Source organism: Echinops telfairi, unplaced genomic scaffold (assembly GCF_000313985.2).
Source record: "Echinops telfairi isolate 266 unplaced genomic scaffold, ASM31398v2 ScPeMD7_28;HRSCAF=97, whole genome shotgun sequence".
Lineage (NCBI taxonomy): Eukaryota > Metazoa > Chordata > Mammalia > Afrosoricida > Tenrecidae > Echinops > Echinops telfairi.
Window position 1 is genome coordinate 3,327,187 of NW_022103925.1, and position 15,558 is coordinate 3,342,744.

The 15,558-nt window shown below is 54.6% G+C and overlaps 1 protein-coding gene across 1 annotated transcript in view; it reads left to right on the forward strand.

Annotated features, from left to right (window-relative positions):
* Positions 1–8,374: 8,374 nt before the first annotated feature.
* The window catches only part of NKX1-1 (NK1 homeobox 1), a 31,511-nt gene continuing 24,327 nt past the window's right edge, over positions 8,375–15,558 (forward strand). The window contains exon 1 of the mRNA XM_013007829.1: positions 8,375–8,543. Coding sequence (XP_012863283.1) covers positions 8,375–8,543 — 169 coding nt within the window. The remainder of the gene's footprint in view (positions 8,544–15,558) is intronic.

Genomic DNA, 15,558 nt, shown 5'->3' on the forward strand with positions numbered 1-15,558 from the left:
TTTCCAATCAGAGTCACGCTCACAGGCATGGCGTTCATTCCTGGCACTGTGTTCAGCCAGCGAGCAGCCGCAGGCTCTGCAGGACCCTGACACGCCCCACCCACTCTGACCGGCCGGATCCCAGGCCTGCCCGGCCCTGGTGAGTCCACAGGCCGCCTCCCTCCCAGGCCCTCCACCTCATGCGATCCCTGTCCCCACGCCCGAGGAGCCCACCCCTCGTGGGTCCACGGTGAACCAGAGAGGGAATGGGAGCTGCTGCAGAAGCCCCGGCTCAACCCAGAAGCGGTTTCACCAGGGATTCACAGCAACCGTTTCCGGTCAGGAACCGTCTGCTTCTGGGTCAAGAACAGAAAGATGGTGGCCCACGAAGCCCGCCTGCTGATTGTGGCGAGCAGTCTGAGTGTCCTGCGTGTGCACGATCATACACGCTGCTGCACACGCACCTGTGCTGCGCAGACACGCACACCTGCTGCACGCATGCACATGCTCTTGACCCATGCAAGCAGCCCCACATCCACCCTGCTTCACACACGTGCTCGCTCTCGCAAACACGCACACCCTGATCTGTGTGCTCACCCACACTCTGCTGCACACATGTACTACTACTCACACACACACACACACACACACCCTGTTACAGGTGCTCACACAGACACACACACACACACATTGCTTCATGCACACGCACATCTACCCAAACAAAGACATCACCAGGCTGCATGCACACAGCCTGCTTCCCCCACAAATGTGCTCATTCACACACACACACTCACACACAAACACACAGACATCCTGCATCGTGCGTGCCATACTCGTTCACACACCCCACTGCTCACACACACCACACACCTTGCTTCACAAATACATCTGTTCACACACCACTTGCTTCCTGCACGAAATCATGCATGCACCCTGCGTCACAAACACACAAAACCACATGCATATGCACCTGTACACTACAATACACTGACACATACAACCCTGGGTCCGACACGGACATCCACTCACACGCCTGCAAAATACACACATCCATACCCTGCCTCACATGCATGCCATCACAGGACATGCTCACATATCCGCGCAGGTACATTCACACACAAGCCTGTGTGATCTAGCCTGCATCACACACAGATGCCCTGTATCATCTACAGCCCTAAGTCACACAATTAGCTGTGTGTGATACAGGGCTGAGTTACACGGGGCTGCACTCTGGACCAGAGAGCTCGCCTGCTTCCTAGAATTGGCGTCACACTCGTTGCCATCGAGTCCATGCCGACGCAGAGTGACCCCACAGGACAAGTAGAACTGCCCCTGTGGGTTCCCAAGACTGGAACTGTTAACAGGAGTAGAAAGCCCCGTCTTTCTCCCTCCGAGTGGCTGGTGCTTTTAAAATGCTGACCTTTGTGGGCCACTATGCCACCAAGGCTCCTTAGAACTGAAATCACACCCCAGAAAGGAACCCTACAGGTCTCCATGGACAACAGATCCAAGTTGGGGTGCCTGGTCATCGAGTAACTGACCCCCCTAACCTCAGTCCCTGGAGTCACCGCCTTAAAATGCCCCATGAGCTTCCTGGTTCAATGGTGCGTGACAACTGCAGAAAGGAGCTGGGATTCAGGAGAGAGCCCGCCCACGAAGGGGAGACAGCAGCGTGCGTCTATGTGAATGCACGCGAGCACATTTTTGCCATGGACCAGATGAAAATTTGACCAAACCGTTCTCTACAAAAAACAAAAGATTTAGAGAGGTTAAAAATAACCCTGATGAAATGGCTCAAGAGTTCAAAACAGAAGTGTAAAAGCTCAAGAAGGAAATAAGACAACAGAAGAAAATGACAAATGAGCTGACAGATCTCAGGGGGAAGTGAAAGAAAAATGAAGCGCTCACATGGACCAGGCCCGTCTGTGGTCTCAAACGAGGGCCACGCGGGAAACGGAAACCAGATAAACCCTGTCACAAATACAGTCAGGCATGAGCGCGTGGTTCTGAGAGGGCTAAAGATCACAACCCTTTGTTTTTGTTTTGTTTTTTAATTTAAGACAAAATTGATAGTCATGGAAGGCAGGCCAGAGATATCCAGCATATGCAGAATTGGCACTCGCAAGAACAGAAAATAAAAAGGGGAGGCTTCAAAAAGTTTTGGGAAACATTCCGATATGTTTCATTTCCATTTTCCCATGAACTTTTTGATGTTCCCGCACGCACGTAACAGAACAAAAATCCAAAGAAATGCAAAAGAATGAAAGAACAGAATAAGGAGAGATTTACATCCAGAGATGAGAGGAGATTTTGATTCAGATCAGTCAGCACTAAGAAACTAAGCTTTAAAAATTCAGCTCTGGGAGAAAAAAAATTAGTTCTGTGAACTTGTAGAACTTCTAGGGCAAAAGAAAGAAGTAAATCAAGTCGCCTTACAATGGGGGTGGGGGTTTAGGGTGAATGAACTGCCTGCAGATGCTTTAGGAAAGGACTTTTAACCCTAAGATGCCATCGATCAATTCTCAGACAGATACTTTTAAACGTGCAGTGAGGTGCCCCTCCCCAACAGCCCCCGCTCAGGTTACAGATCCTGTGATGCCCCAAGTACCACCAGGGGGTGACTTGAACAAGCATTTGCCTTCTCACAGCTGAGCAGTGTGAAGTCAGGGCTGTGGGGTGGGGAGGGGGGCGGGGGGTGGATGTCCTGGTTGCTTGGCTCCTTGCCCGTCTCCATGGGACATGCCATCTCTCTCCCCCCATCTCGCTTCCTGGCTTGCCGGTTTGGTCTCTTGCATCTCTCAGAAGAGAGGACTTCACAGGACATTCTTGTCAATGTATTAGGCTCATTCGCAAATCAAAGACATCGAGACACAAAAGGGAACCCATTGAGTGGGTCCTGACACAGAGCATTGCTTTAGGGCAGAGAACTGTCTCCCTAGTGGGTGCCCAAGGCTGTCGATCTTAAGGAAGCAGGTGGCCTCCTCTTTCTCCCGTGGGGCGCCTGGTGGGTTTAGGACACCAGCCCTTGTGGTTGGCAACCGCGTGCTTAACCACTGCTCCACCAGGGTCCCTTTGTAACGAAGAAAACTCATTCCCCAATGGAAGTGTCTCCTGTCCCTTGATCCCATCTTCGATTTTCTGCTCATCAGATTCATTTCTGGATTTGTTTTTCCCTCTAAAATACTGTGCACAGGATTGTGGTGAAGGGAAGCTGCTTAACTGGGGCTCCTCCATCCATGTCCTCGTACTGCCTACCAAACGAGTGGGTGGGACTATGCAAATAGGGTGTGTGAAACACTCGTATCGGGGACCAGTCCATGCTGCCATTCCTCTGGGTGTAGGAGAGCCGTCTCAGAAGCAGGAAGAGAGGGTCCCAGGATCGTGAACAAAGACCAAGCGCAGCATTTGGGAGATCCCTGTCTGAGAGGCAGCGACCACGGGATGGAGCAGAGGGCCCGTGCCACTGAGGCCAGGAGGCATGCTTCCTGACCTGTGGCAGCAGATGCCACGGCACTGAGCCACTGAGAGGCTGAGGACCACGGAGAGTTGGCTGCAGAGAGGCACTGCTGTGGGCCAGTGGCAGACCCTTCATGTCTGCTGATGGACGCATCTGGTTGTTTCAGTCCGTTTCCACTTGACACACGGGACGCACGCAGGAGGCAGAGCTGAAATCCTAAATGACAAGGCACGTGTGCATCTTCACGACACGCGCCCGGGCGGCGCTCTGTCCCGCTGCGCACAGGGCGGCTAGGAGCTGGAACCCGCTTTACAGCCCTGACCACAAGTGCATCCGGTTTCCACCTTCTGTACTGACACCCCATCCGAGGACATGAAACCTCGCATGCAAATCAGGGGAGAAAAAACAGGAAAAACAGAAAAAAAAGCTGAAGCAGCCCTCCTCATCCCCTTAGTGTTCCCAGTACAGGGGTGTGCTCTCTGCCTTTCAGGGGACCCTCCTCCTCCCCAGAGACAGAGGACACAGTGCAGGTCATCACCAGGGTTTCCAGGCCATCTGCCCTTCGATGGCCTGGGAGACAGGACACCAGACAGTCACCTGCATTACCAGACCGCCCGGCATGCACAGCCACCAGGCTGAGAGGCCCTCAGGGCTCCAGTGGCCCCAGTGGCCCTTGGCAGAAGACACACAGCACATAGGGTGCCCTCCCGCCCCCCCCCCCCCCCCCCCCCCCCCCCACGTGCTTCCTGTCACATTGCTTGTCACCTTTGTGTTGTGTGTGCCCTGCTTCTCTGTGTGTTGGGTGTATCTCCTCCAGGCAGCGGTTCTCAACCTGTGGGTCACGACCCCTTTGGGGGTCGAACCACGTTTTCACAAGGGTCGTCCGATTCATAACAGTATCAAAATGACAGTGATGAAGTAGCAACAAAAATAATTTTATGGTTGGGGCGGGCACCACCATCTGAGGAAATGTACTAAAGGGGTCACGGCATGAGGAAGGTTGAGAACCACCGAGCTAGAGGGTCCGTGAGGAGACGGCAGGGTTGTGCGTCTGTCTGCTTGCTCCCGGGGGCATCTGGGGACCCTCATCTCTGCGGGCTCTCGGCGCTGTGGGCGCAGTAGCCAACAGATGTCATGGAATCAACACTCCCGGAGTATTGCTGGGCCGAGGCGTGGGAGCCTGCCCGCTGATGGAGAGGACACTGTGAGGGATGGTCTGTGATGGTGGTTGTGTGGACGTTGTGAGGAATCGTGGGGTCAGCTTGGTCCATGGCAACCCCGTGCGCAGCAGACACAATGCCGCGAAGTCTTGCGCCAGCCTCACCATGGTCCCTCTTGTGCCCATTGACGCAGCCATGGCGTCCATCCCTCTTGCTGAGGGCCGTCCTCTCTTCCACTGCCCCCCTGGGGCTGCTAAGGATCGTCATCGAGTGGACTCTACTCACAGCAATGCTGCGGTCAACATCCACACCGCCCAGGCCTGCGCCATCCTCAGACTGTGAGCTGTGAGCCCCGGTGACAGCCACGGGGTCTGTCCCTCTTCTCGGTGACTCTCAAGCATGAGGGTCATCCTCAGGGACAGGTCCCACCTGTATGGTCACCTTTTCAGGGACCATCATGTTGGCCCCGACCCATAGTGACCCTGGGCCACACGACAGAACGAAACGCGGCTCGGGCCCACGCCATCCTCACCACAGTTCCTAGGCCGGAGCCCACCGATGCGGCCACAGTGCATCTCCTAGACCAGTGGGTCTCAACCTTCCTGATGCTGTGACCCTTCCGTACAGTTCCTCATATTGTGATGAGCCCCCCTCAACCATAAAATTATTTTCATTGCTACTTCATCACTGTCATTTTGTGACTGTTATGAATCGGGTGACCCCTGTGAAAGGGTCATTTGACCCCCAAAGGGGTTGTGACTCACAGGTTGAGAACCGCTATCCTAGAGGGTCTTTCACGTTACCAAGCATGATGTCCTTCTCCAGGGACTGGTCTCTTCCAACAACATGTCCACAGGACGTGAGACGGAGGAGGCCTGGTGGCGCCAACAGTGAAGTGTTCATCAGCCACTGACTGGAAGGCTGCTGGTTCAAACTCACCAGCGGTTGCACAAGAGGAAAGTCTGACAACTGGCTCCCACAGATTTTTGTCGGGAAGACCCTCTGGGGTGTGTCCCCCCTCCCTCACCGTCCGGCAGGGGCTTCCAGTTGGAATAGGCTCAAGTGTACACAACGAAACAGGCAGCAGATGTAGTCGGTTAAAAGGTAGTCTCTTATCAGCTTATGACCCATTTTATTATTTTTTTAATCATTTTGGGGGGGCTCATACAACTCTTATCACAATCCATCCATCCATCCATTGTGTCAACTACATCTGTACATAGCTTGCCATCATCATCTTCTTTCTACCTGAGCCCTGGGTATCAGCTCATTTTCCCTCTTGACGGCCCATTTTAAAGTTGTTTCAATTTTTTTAAAAAGGACAGGGAAATACAGGAGGATTTAGCCTTGGGGGAGTCCCTCACACACAGACCAGGGCTGCACAGCACAGCCTGGCTGTCAGGCCGAGGGCAGTGGAAAGTGGCCCGTGGCTGATGCCATCGGGTTCAACTCCAGAACCTGCTCCTCTCAGCTCTCTTCGGACCCATTTTGAACTTGTTCTTGCTTTTAATTTTGTCTGCTTCCTTTCTGGTTGAGGTGTTCCCTGTGTTTTACGTTGTTGTCGTGGTTAGCGCCTGTTTCCTGGTGTCCAGTGTTTCCCAGTCTCGATGAACTCCAGGACAGGTCAGTCTGGACAGGAGGTGGCTCGGACACTGGGTGGCTGGTTGGTCAGTGGGCGGGATGGCCAGTGTCCAGTGGTCAGTGGGCGGGAGGGCCTGGCCTTCAGGGGGTCAGCACGTGGAGGAAGGCAGCTGGGCCAGGAAGCAGGTGTGTTCTGATGAGGGGCAGACTCAGAGGAGGAAGGGCCCCGGCACAGATGAAGGTCTAGCCAAGGCCAGAGAGCTGGTGGCTGTGCTGGAGAGGAACCCCCACCCTCAGTGCCCAGACGGTCCTAGTGCACAGACACCCCTGCACCCAGAAATCTTGAGCTCCCAGCCCCCAAGCATCAGGCTCCCCGGTGTCTGGACCCACCCTCACTCCCGAAGTACCTCTGAGTGCCAGGACTTCCGAGTGTGCGGACCTTGGGTAGCCCAATCCCTGGGCCCTGGGACCCCTGCAGGGTGGACTCCCCCTTCTCACAGGGATCCCTCAACACCTGGACCCCTGGAGGTCCCAGACCCCCTGAGCACCTGTACGCCTGAGTTCACAGACACCCCCAATACTCAACCCCCAATTCCCAGACCCCCTCAAGCACTCGGTCCCCTGAGCCCGGAGGGGGCCCCAATCAAGGGCAAGGTGTGCAGGGGCCTCAGGCTCTGACGGCCCATGCGGCGGAAGGCCGGAGGGCCCATTGACCCAACATCGATGGCCGACGCAGCTTTGCTACGCGAGCCATAAACAATATCCGCCCCTCGGGGATTGATGAGTCAGAATTGACGCCTTGTAGCCGATCCATCACTTCCGCCCTGGCCCTAATTTGCCTGTCCCACTTATCGCCCTGCCTGTGACTGCAAAATCAAAGGACAGTGTCACGTGACCGGCCTGGGGCCCGTCCACTTCCCTCCCCCTTGGGAAGTCTGCAACACGGCCCACCCGGCGAAAGGGGCTGCCCTCACCCCGGGGGCCATGCCCCCCCCCCTACCTGGCAGGTCACTTCCTGCTGGCCATCACCACCAATCCGTTTCCCGTCTCAATGGGTTGACTGAGGCTGAGGGCTTCAGTCCACGCGGTTGCACCACATGGGTCTTGTGATGACTGGCTTGGTTCACGCACGCAGCGTGGGTGTCCGAGGTTCGCCGCGGGGCCGCATCGGTGCACTAGATTGCCATCCACAGAGCCCTTGGCCACCGAGGCGTCATCTGACTCTGGAGGGCTCCCTGGGGCTTCAGGGATCGCCAGCCTCAATGGGAGCAGACAGCCTCATCTTTCGCGTACGGAGCGGCTGGTGGGTTTGAACCGCCAAGGTCGAGGTCAGCAGCCCAGTGGTGAAGGCACAGCAGCCCCAGGGCTCCTTACCTGTTGCCTGTTGGTGACACTGGCACTGCCCCCATCCCCTGGCTCGTCCGAGAAGCGCTGCAAGAAGCACGCGTGCCCGTCTCTCCCCATGTCCCAGGATCCTGCACTTCCTGATAAATACCTGGGAGCATGTTCTAGGTCTCTGTGTCTGAGGGGCCCTGAGGGGCCTCTGCTAACACATCCTCTGACCTGCCGGCCCTTGGCTCGAATCCCTCCAGGTGTCCGCTTGTGGCTGGGACTACTCTCATGGCCTCTGACCTCTGACCAGTCCTGACCACCAGCCTTCCTGGCCACTTCCCCTTTGTTCTTCTCAACCAAGTCACTCTTGATCTCCTCTCCTCGTCCACCCTCTGGAAGGGCAGGTGCATGGCCACCTCGCCCTCCAGAGACCACCTGGCCCCTGATTGCCCCCCCAGGTCACCCCTGCGCAGGGTCCGCTGGGACCACACAGTGCTTGTGCAGGCACGTGCCACACTGGCTCTCAGAAGCAGGTCTGCTCCGCCGGCTCCCCTGAGCAGAAACCCAGCCAGGCCATGGGCATCACCAGCATCTCAGCTCCACCAACCGGGCCCCAGCCTGCCCACTGTCCCTACATCCCAGCCAGCTGGACCTTCCTAGGAAGCAACCTTCCCACTAAGCAGAGAGTGACACAGAGGGGCAGCAAGGACCTTCCGGCTCCCGGCGTGAGTCCTCTGGTCACACAAAGCCGGCAGTATGGACAATGGGTGCTGCCTGCAGGTAGGGGCCCACACAGGTGCACAGTCTGGAGCTGCCCAGCCGAACGGTCTCCTTCCTGCAAACTCATGTCGGCTTTGGGGGCACCATGACCATCACCTTCCCACCACTGTCCCTGCGATGGTGTCCGCCGACCTCCTGGCTGTGGCTCCTGCCCCCACCGCTGGCTGTGCCGTGGATGCGGAGTGAGAGCACGAAGGCTGCCCGGGGGTTGCCTCCACGGTGCAAAGGCATCGACCTTGTGGATCATACAAAGTGTGAGTAGCCCGGAGAAGAAGGGGGATTCTGGAGCGCTTCCTGTGCTCACGTGGAACATGGCCTGGGTTCAGGAGGCAGCTGTGTGAACAGAACAAGTGTATCCCGCATGGCTCGCCGTCAGGACGGGGTGTGTCAGGGCAGCGTCCTCTCACCGTACTTGTTCAGTCTGCGTGCCGAGCAGCTCCTCCGAGAAGCTGAATTGTGTGAAGAAGGGTGCGCCATCAGGATGGGAGGGAGGCCCGTGAACAACCTGTGGCGAGATGCAGGTGACGCGAGCCTGCTCTCTGACCAGGGGGAAGGACTGGAAGGGCTTGCTGATGAAGCTCAGGGAGGGCAGCCTTCAGGAGGGGTGACGGCTCAAGGTGAAGACCTAAAGCCTCACCAGTTACCAATAGGTGGGTCCCATCATGGTAAACGGAGGAAAGACCGAAGGCCTCGAGGTGTCCTCCTGCATGCAGTCACCAGCGGTGCGCGTGGAAGCAGCAGTCGAGAGATCAGAGGGTGCATTGCGTGGGGTCGAGCCGCTGCACAGGACCTTGTTAGCGTGTTGAAGACTGAGGAGGCCACTTTGAGGACTCGGGTGCGCCGGAGCCACGCTGTGGTGTTTTCAATCACCCACCTGCGTCCAAAAGCTGGACGCCGAAGAAGGAAGACGGAAGAGGAGCCGATGCCTCCGGTTGTGGAGCTGGTCAAACAGCAACAGAAAACACACGGAAAGACCACGGGCTTCCTAAAGGAAAAACAGATCGGTCTTGGAAGATTTCCTGCCAGAATGCTCCTGGAAGCCCGGGCCGCGAGACTTCATCTCGTGCACTTTGCACGCGTGTCATCCGGCGGAGAGAACGGTCCCTGGAGAAAGGCTTCACGCTGGGTGCGGAGGAAGGACCGTGCAAACGAGGAAGGCTCTTGACAAGCGGGGTCGGCACGAAGGTGGCTTTGACAAAGGACTCGCACGTGGCAGCAGCTCTGAGGAGGGCACAGCACCGGGCGGTGTTTCACTGTGCTGTGCGCCGGGTCGCTTTGGGTCAGAACTGACTCCGTGGCACCTCGCAGACAAAACGAACGCCGGAGGAGGCTGGGTCCCAAATCTCATTACCCCGAGGGATGGAAAAGGCAGAGGAGCTCAGGAGAAGACAGCTGTCCAGCAAGAACCGTCAATGAGCACAGGGCTCCCAGCCAGGCAGGAACCAATACTGCTCACTCGTTGCAAACCCCCCACCTTCGGAACCGTGAGGCAGCACCTGTCTCTTCTTTCAAGTCACGTGCTCACAGCGTGTCTGTTCCAGCGCCTCTGGGTGACCGAGCCAAGGAATTGGAGAAGGCATCAGAAGCCATAGAGCTAAGGAGTCCTCGTGGTACAGTGGGTTACAAATTGGGCTACTAACCTCAAGGTTGGTAGTTCTAAACCACCAGCCACTGCTCAGGAATGAGATGAGGCTTTCTATCTCTGGAAAGAGTTGTAGTCTCAGAAACCCACAGGGGCAGTTCTACCCTGTCCTACGGGGTCACATGAGTCAAAATTCACTGGATGGTGATGAGGGTGTGGTAGTTACATAATCTGTTGTCAATTTGAGACTTAAGAGTAAAGGGATGGAGTTTAATCTGTCGATCAGGTCGAAGCTTGATGACCTCACTTGGAGGCACTAAGGAGCTAGAGCTCACTGGAGGCAGGACACAGGCCCACTCCCTGTGAGACTTTACTGACGAGGAGCCTGATGGAGCTACACTGATGCAGTTGGAGCCCTGGAGGAGCCACGTGGAGACCCACACCAGCACTGTTCCACCATCACTGGATCCACAAGACTTTCCACCCACTGGCCTGTGATCTTCCTGCATGCGGCATTATTACACGGCTGTGTGAGTCTAAAGAGGACTTTATAGATTGGTATTGGACATATGGACTAATATTGGACTTATGGACTTGATCTGGACTGGGCTGGGATGTTTTCTCAATATTTAATGGCTCTGGGTATAAAGCGCTTTCTTAAACACATATGAGTCTCCCTGGATTTGCTTCTCTAGTCTACCCGCACTGACACATTGGATTAGTGCCCTGCTAGTGCTGTGGGTTAGGCATTAGGCTGCAAGCTAACCTCAAGGTCAGTGGTGGTTCAAGCCCACCAGCCGCTCTGCGGGAGAAAGATGAGGCCGTCCATTCCCGTCATGAATCACAGTCTCCGAAAACCTACTCTGTCCTATAGGGTCGCTACCAGTTGGGACCGACTTGAGGGCAGTAAGTTAGTACTTGCTTATATTTTCTCCAAGAAATGGTGACAAAGGAAGCTGAAAGTGAGTGAATAACAGGTGCCCCTCAGGCCGAGATAGAGAGCTGAGTGCAGGGGAGGAGGACAGGGAGGAAGACTCTGGGTAGGAAGGAGCCTGCCAGAAGGATTTTGTCCCTGGAGCTCTGAGAAGGTTTGCGAAAAACAAAACAAAATAAAAGGGGGAAAACCAATCCACGCATTTTTTTAAACCCACTAAAGTAATGAAAACCACACAGGGAAGGAGGCGAAGCGGGTGGGTGGGCGGGTGGGGGGTGGGTGACTTCCAGCAATTGTAATCCACAGTCCTTTCACCATGCGTGTCCAGTGGGAAATATTCTAAGGAAATATTCTAAGGACAAACAGGAAAGGAGGGGAAACCTGCCAAGAAATCTTAAATCACACTTGTGGTCCTATTGCTAATGGAAACGTTGGCATTATTATTTTGAAATTATTATAGGTATCTTGTGGGATAAAGCATGTAAGTAATTACGTTGCTGTCGCAAGGACCCACGATTCTTAGCGTTAAGAGGGAAGCAGGGGGCGGGAGATGAAATTGCAAATCAAAGCCATGAGGTTCAAAACTCTGTAATCTTAATAAACCATCCGAAAATGAAATTAAGAAAACAATTCCATTCACAACAGCTTCGAAACGAACAAAATACGTCGCGATAAATTGAGCCAAGGAGGTGCCAGACTTGTAGCGCTGGCAACCACAAAACAGCTGAAGGAAATTCAATCGCTTCTGAATAAATGGAAAGACAATAGGGTTTGTGAATGGGGAGCCCGGGTGCTTGAAGGTGGCTGGTCCTGCTGTCAGCTGTCGTCAAGCATGGAGACCCCCCCTGCCCCACCCCGCCCCATGTCACCCAGTGCAACTGTGCGGCCAAGTTCTCGGGAGGTCGTGTCTGTGGAAGGGGAGAGCCAGGCCTTTTCTCCCACGCAGCTGCTGGGTGGGGCTGGAACCTCCAGCCTCTATCGTTCACAGCTGTGCCACCTGGGCCCCCTTTGAGGATGGCAAGATTGCCCAAACGGCACAGAGTTTTGACATCACCCCGCTCAGCCTCCAAGCTGATTTCCTTTTGAGAGGCTGCCGCTAAAATCCAAATGGAAACACAAGGGACCCGGAGGAGCCAAAAGACTCTTGAAGAAGGACCAGGTAGGAGCACTCGGGCATCTCCACTTCCAGACACAGCTGGCAGTCAAGACCGTGCGTGCGGTTACTGGCACCGAGACGAACCTGCCGAGCGATGGGCTCCACCTGGCAGCGGTGGCGGCGGCTGCGGTTGCTGCGTGCAACGGAACGAAGCAGCCCTGGGCCTGCACCGGCCCCACGACTCCGGCTCTGCCTGAGCCTGTGCTGCAGCCACGGGGCATCCGGTCATCTCGCCGAGGCCCTTCCTCTCGTTCGCCCCCCTCCACTTGACCAGCATGACATGCTTCTCCAGCAACACGTCTCCCCTGACAGCATGGCCACGCTCTGCGAGAAGGCTCGCCCTCCTTGCCTCTGTGGAGCACGCTGGCTGTGCTTCTTCCAAGACAGAGCGGCTTGTTCTTTCGGAAGCCCGTGGTACTTTCAGGATTCCTCACCAGCACCATGGTTCAAATGCATGGACTCTTCTTTGGTCTTCCGTCTCCATTGTCCAACGGTCACCTGCATCTGAGGCGATGGAGAAGACCATGCCTTGGGTCAGGCGCCCCTTAGTCCTCAAAGTGACCCTTACTCTTCAACCCCTAAAGAGGTCTTGTGCGGGAGACGGACCCAATGAAATGCATCTTTGGATCTCCTGACTGGATCCAAGCAAGCTGAAATCCTTGGCAGCTCCGATCTTTTCTCTATTTATCATGATGTTGCCTACTGGTCCAGTGGTGAGGACCGGGGTCTTCCTTACATTGAGTCGCCACCCAGACCGAAGGCCACCATCCTTGCTCTTCATCAGCGAGGGCTTCACGTCCCCCTCACTCTCAGCGAGCCAGGCGGTGCCCTCTGCACACCGCAGGTGGTTAGTCAGCCTTCCTCCGGTCCCGATGCTGCGTGCTGCTGCTTCACATGATCTCGCTTCTCTGATGGTTTGACTGTAAAAATGCACAGTCAACCGAGTTTAATCTCTTCAGATTACACCTCTTGGCTTGAAGGAGCTTCCGCCCGGGTTTTGAAGGACCATGGGAAGTTGGGCTGCAGGAAAAGTTCTGGGCAGGTGCGCTGAGGACGATTGTTTCTGTGAGGTTCCAACATCAACATCAGAACTGCTTCCTGGCTCAGAGGCCGTAATCGACGTGCGTCTTAACTTCCTGCGCATCATCAGGAGAGGCCAGTCCCCGGAGAAAGACGTCGTGCTTGGTACACTGGAGGGGCAGCGAAAAGAGGAAGGCCCTCCGCCAGATGGATGGACACTGTGGGCTCAGGCGTGGCAAGAACTGTGAGGCTGGTGCAGGGCCCGGCTGTGTTGCCTCGTGTGCTGGGTGGGGTTGCTACGAAGGAAACTGACTAGAAAGCGCCCCAGGACGAGGATGTGAGCACCCATGGAAGCTCACTGCCTCGGGTCGATTCTGACTCCTAGAGACTAAGAGCCCCAGGCACTCTCTAAATGACCTGGGTTTTTATTTGTTTTGTTTCATTAATTATTGGGCTGAATTGCATGGTTCTTGGTTTGTTTGTTTTTTCAAATTTTCAACTATAAAAAGTTCTATTACAAGATCATGTTCCATCTGGGTCTCTTGACTGAGAGCCATATGAATGGGGTGGCTCTGAGGTCGTGGCTACCCAATCGAGCCTGGAGTCAGACCGCCGACTACCTGGGGGGATTCATTCAGAGTCGTGTCAGAGATTGAACTGTGTTCTCCCAAAATAGGTGTTAACCTGGGTCAAGAGTCTTAGTACATTATAATTATCCTCCGTTTTGTGACCTGATGTAATTAATTATCCCATGTGATGTCAATCCTAATCTCTAGGATAGTAACAAGCCAGGCTTAGTGGCTTTGATTTTAAAAAGCGGGATGCAAGTTATAGGATTGTGTTCATCCGGGTAGACTAGAGAAACAAATCCAGGGAGCCTGATATGTGTATAAGAGAGAACTTTATACCAAAGAGCAATCGTGCATTAAGAAAACATCCCAGCCCAGTCCAGATCAAGTTCATAATTCCGATATTATCCCAGATGTCGATACTAGTCCATAAATCCCTCTTTAGACTCATGCAACACATGCAATGATGCCGAATGCAGGAAGATCACAGGCCAGTGGGTGGAAAGTCTTGTGGATCCAGTGGTGGTGGAAGCATCTCAGTGCTGACGTGGGTCTCCACGGGGCTCTACCAGGATAGCTCCATCTGGCTTGTCAGCAGGAAGACAAAGCAGAGAGTGTGTCTGTCCTCCAGTGAGCTATGTCTCTCCGTAGCCCCTCCAAATGAGGTCATCAAGCTGTGACCTGATTGACAGGCTAAACGCCACCCCTTCACTCTTAATAGTCTCAAGTCGACACCACATGATGTCACCACTACAGGATTAAGTTGTATCTTGAGTTCGTCTCTTCTGAGACATAGAGGATTAGACCAGTGAGCAGAGATCAAAAGACCTCAGACCACTGTGGTAGTTACACAATTTAATATCGACTTGATAAATAGGTCATAGGGGTGGAGTCTAGCCTGTCAACAAGGTCATAGCCAATGAGGCCTCTGTGTGGGCATGGCCTTCTCCTGAGGATCCTGCGAACTCTGGGATTCCTCCCCGGATCCCCGGAGGCGGGACACACTCTCTCTGTCTGTTTCATCGTTCCTGTTGACAAGCCACATGAAGCCACACTGATCGTGGCCAGAGCCCTGGAGGTGTGTCCACTGCCTTTGAACCCACAGGACTTTCCACCCACTGGCCTGTGATCTTCCTGCATTCGGCATCGTTGCATGTGCTGTATGAATCCGAAGAGGATTACATAGACTAATATTGGACATACGGGCTAATATTGAACTTACAGACTTGATCTGGACCGGGCTGGGCGTTTTACTGATGCATAAAGAGATAAAGTTCTTGAGATAAAGTTATCGCTTACTTCTATGTGAGGATCTCTGGCTCTGTTTCCCTAGTCAACCGAGTCTAACCCAACCACCAAAAAAATACAGAGGCGCTGGGAGCGGAGTGCATCCTTTGGATCAAGGGTCCCCATGCTGGGAACCTGCTCGGCCCGGAGGACGATTGCGGCCCTGGCACTCAGAGTGCCTCAGGGGAGGCCACGTCCAGCAAGAGGGAAGGAGACAAGGGCCCTCTTCCCAAGCCAGCAGGGAGAGAAAGCCTTTGCTTCAAGCCGACCTCCGGAATTCTGACTCCAAGCTTCCCAAACCTGGAGAGGGTAAATTTTTCTTTGTGTTAAAAAATAATAATTTAAAAGAGCGAAAGCAACATAAAAGGTATTCTCAGAAGAAGGAAAACCACGATCTGTTATTGCCATAAGCTCTACCCTGGAGGAAACAGCGCGGGAAGTCCTTCAGCCAGGAGGAGAATGAACACCAGAAACTTGGACGCTGACCAACGCAGCAGCCGAACTCACACATATCCGCGTGCATTCGAAGGACTGCTTCCCTCCCCTCGCTTCTCTAGCAAACACACGATGGCCACACTTCTAATGGCAGCCCCGTGGGTGCTGATGTAATCGAGGGAAAGCATCGGTCAGGAGACCGAAGGACAGGCCACAGTGGGTGAACCTGCCGCACAGGACCTCTGCAGGGTGTTGAAAAGCAGAGGTCCCTCTGAGGAGGAAGGTG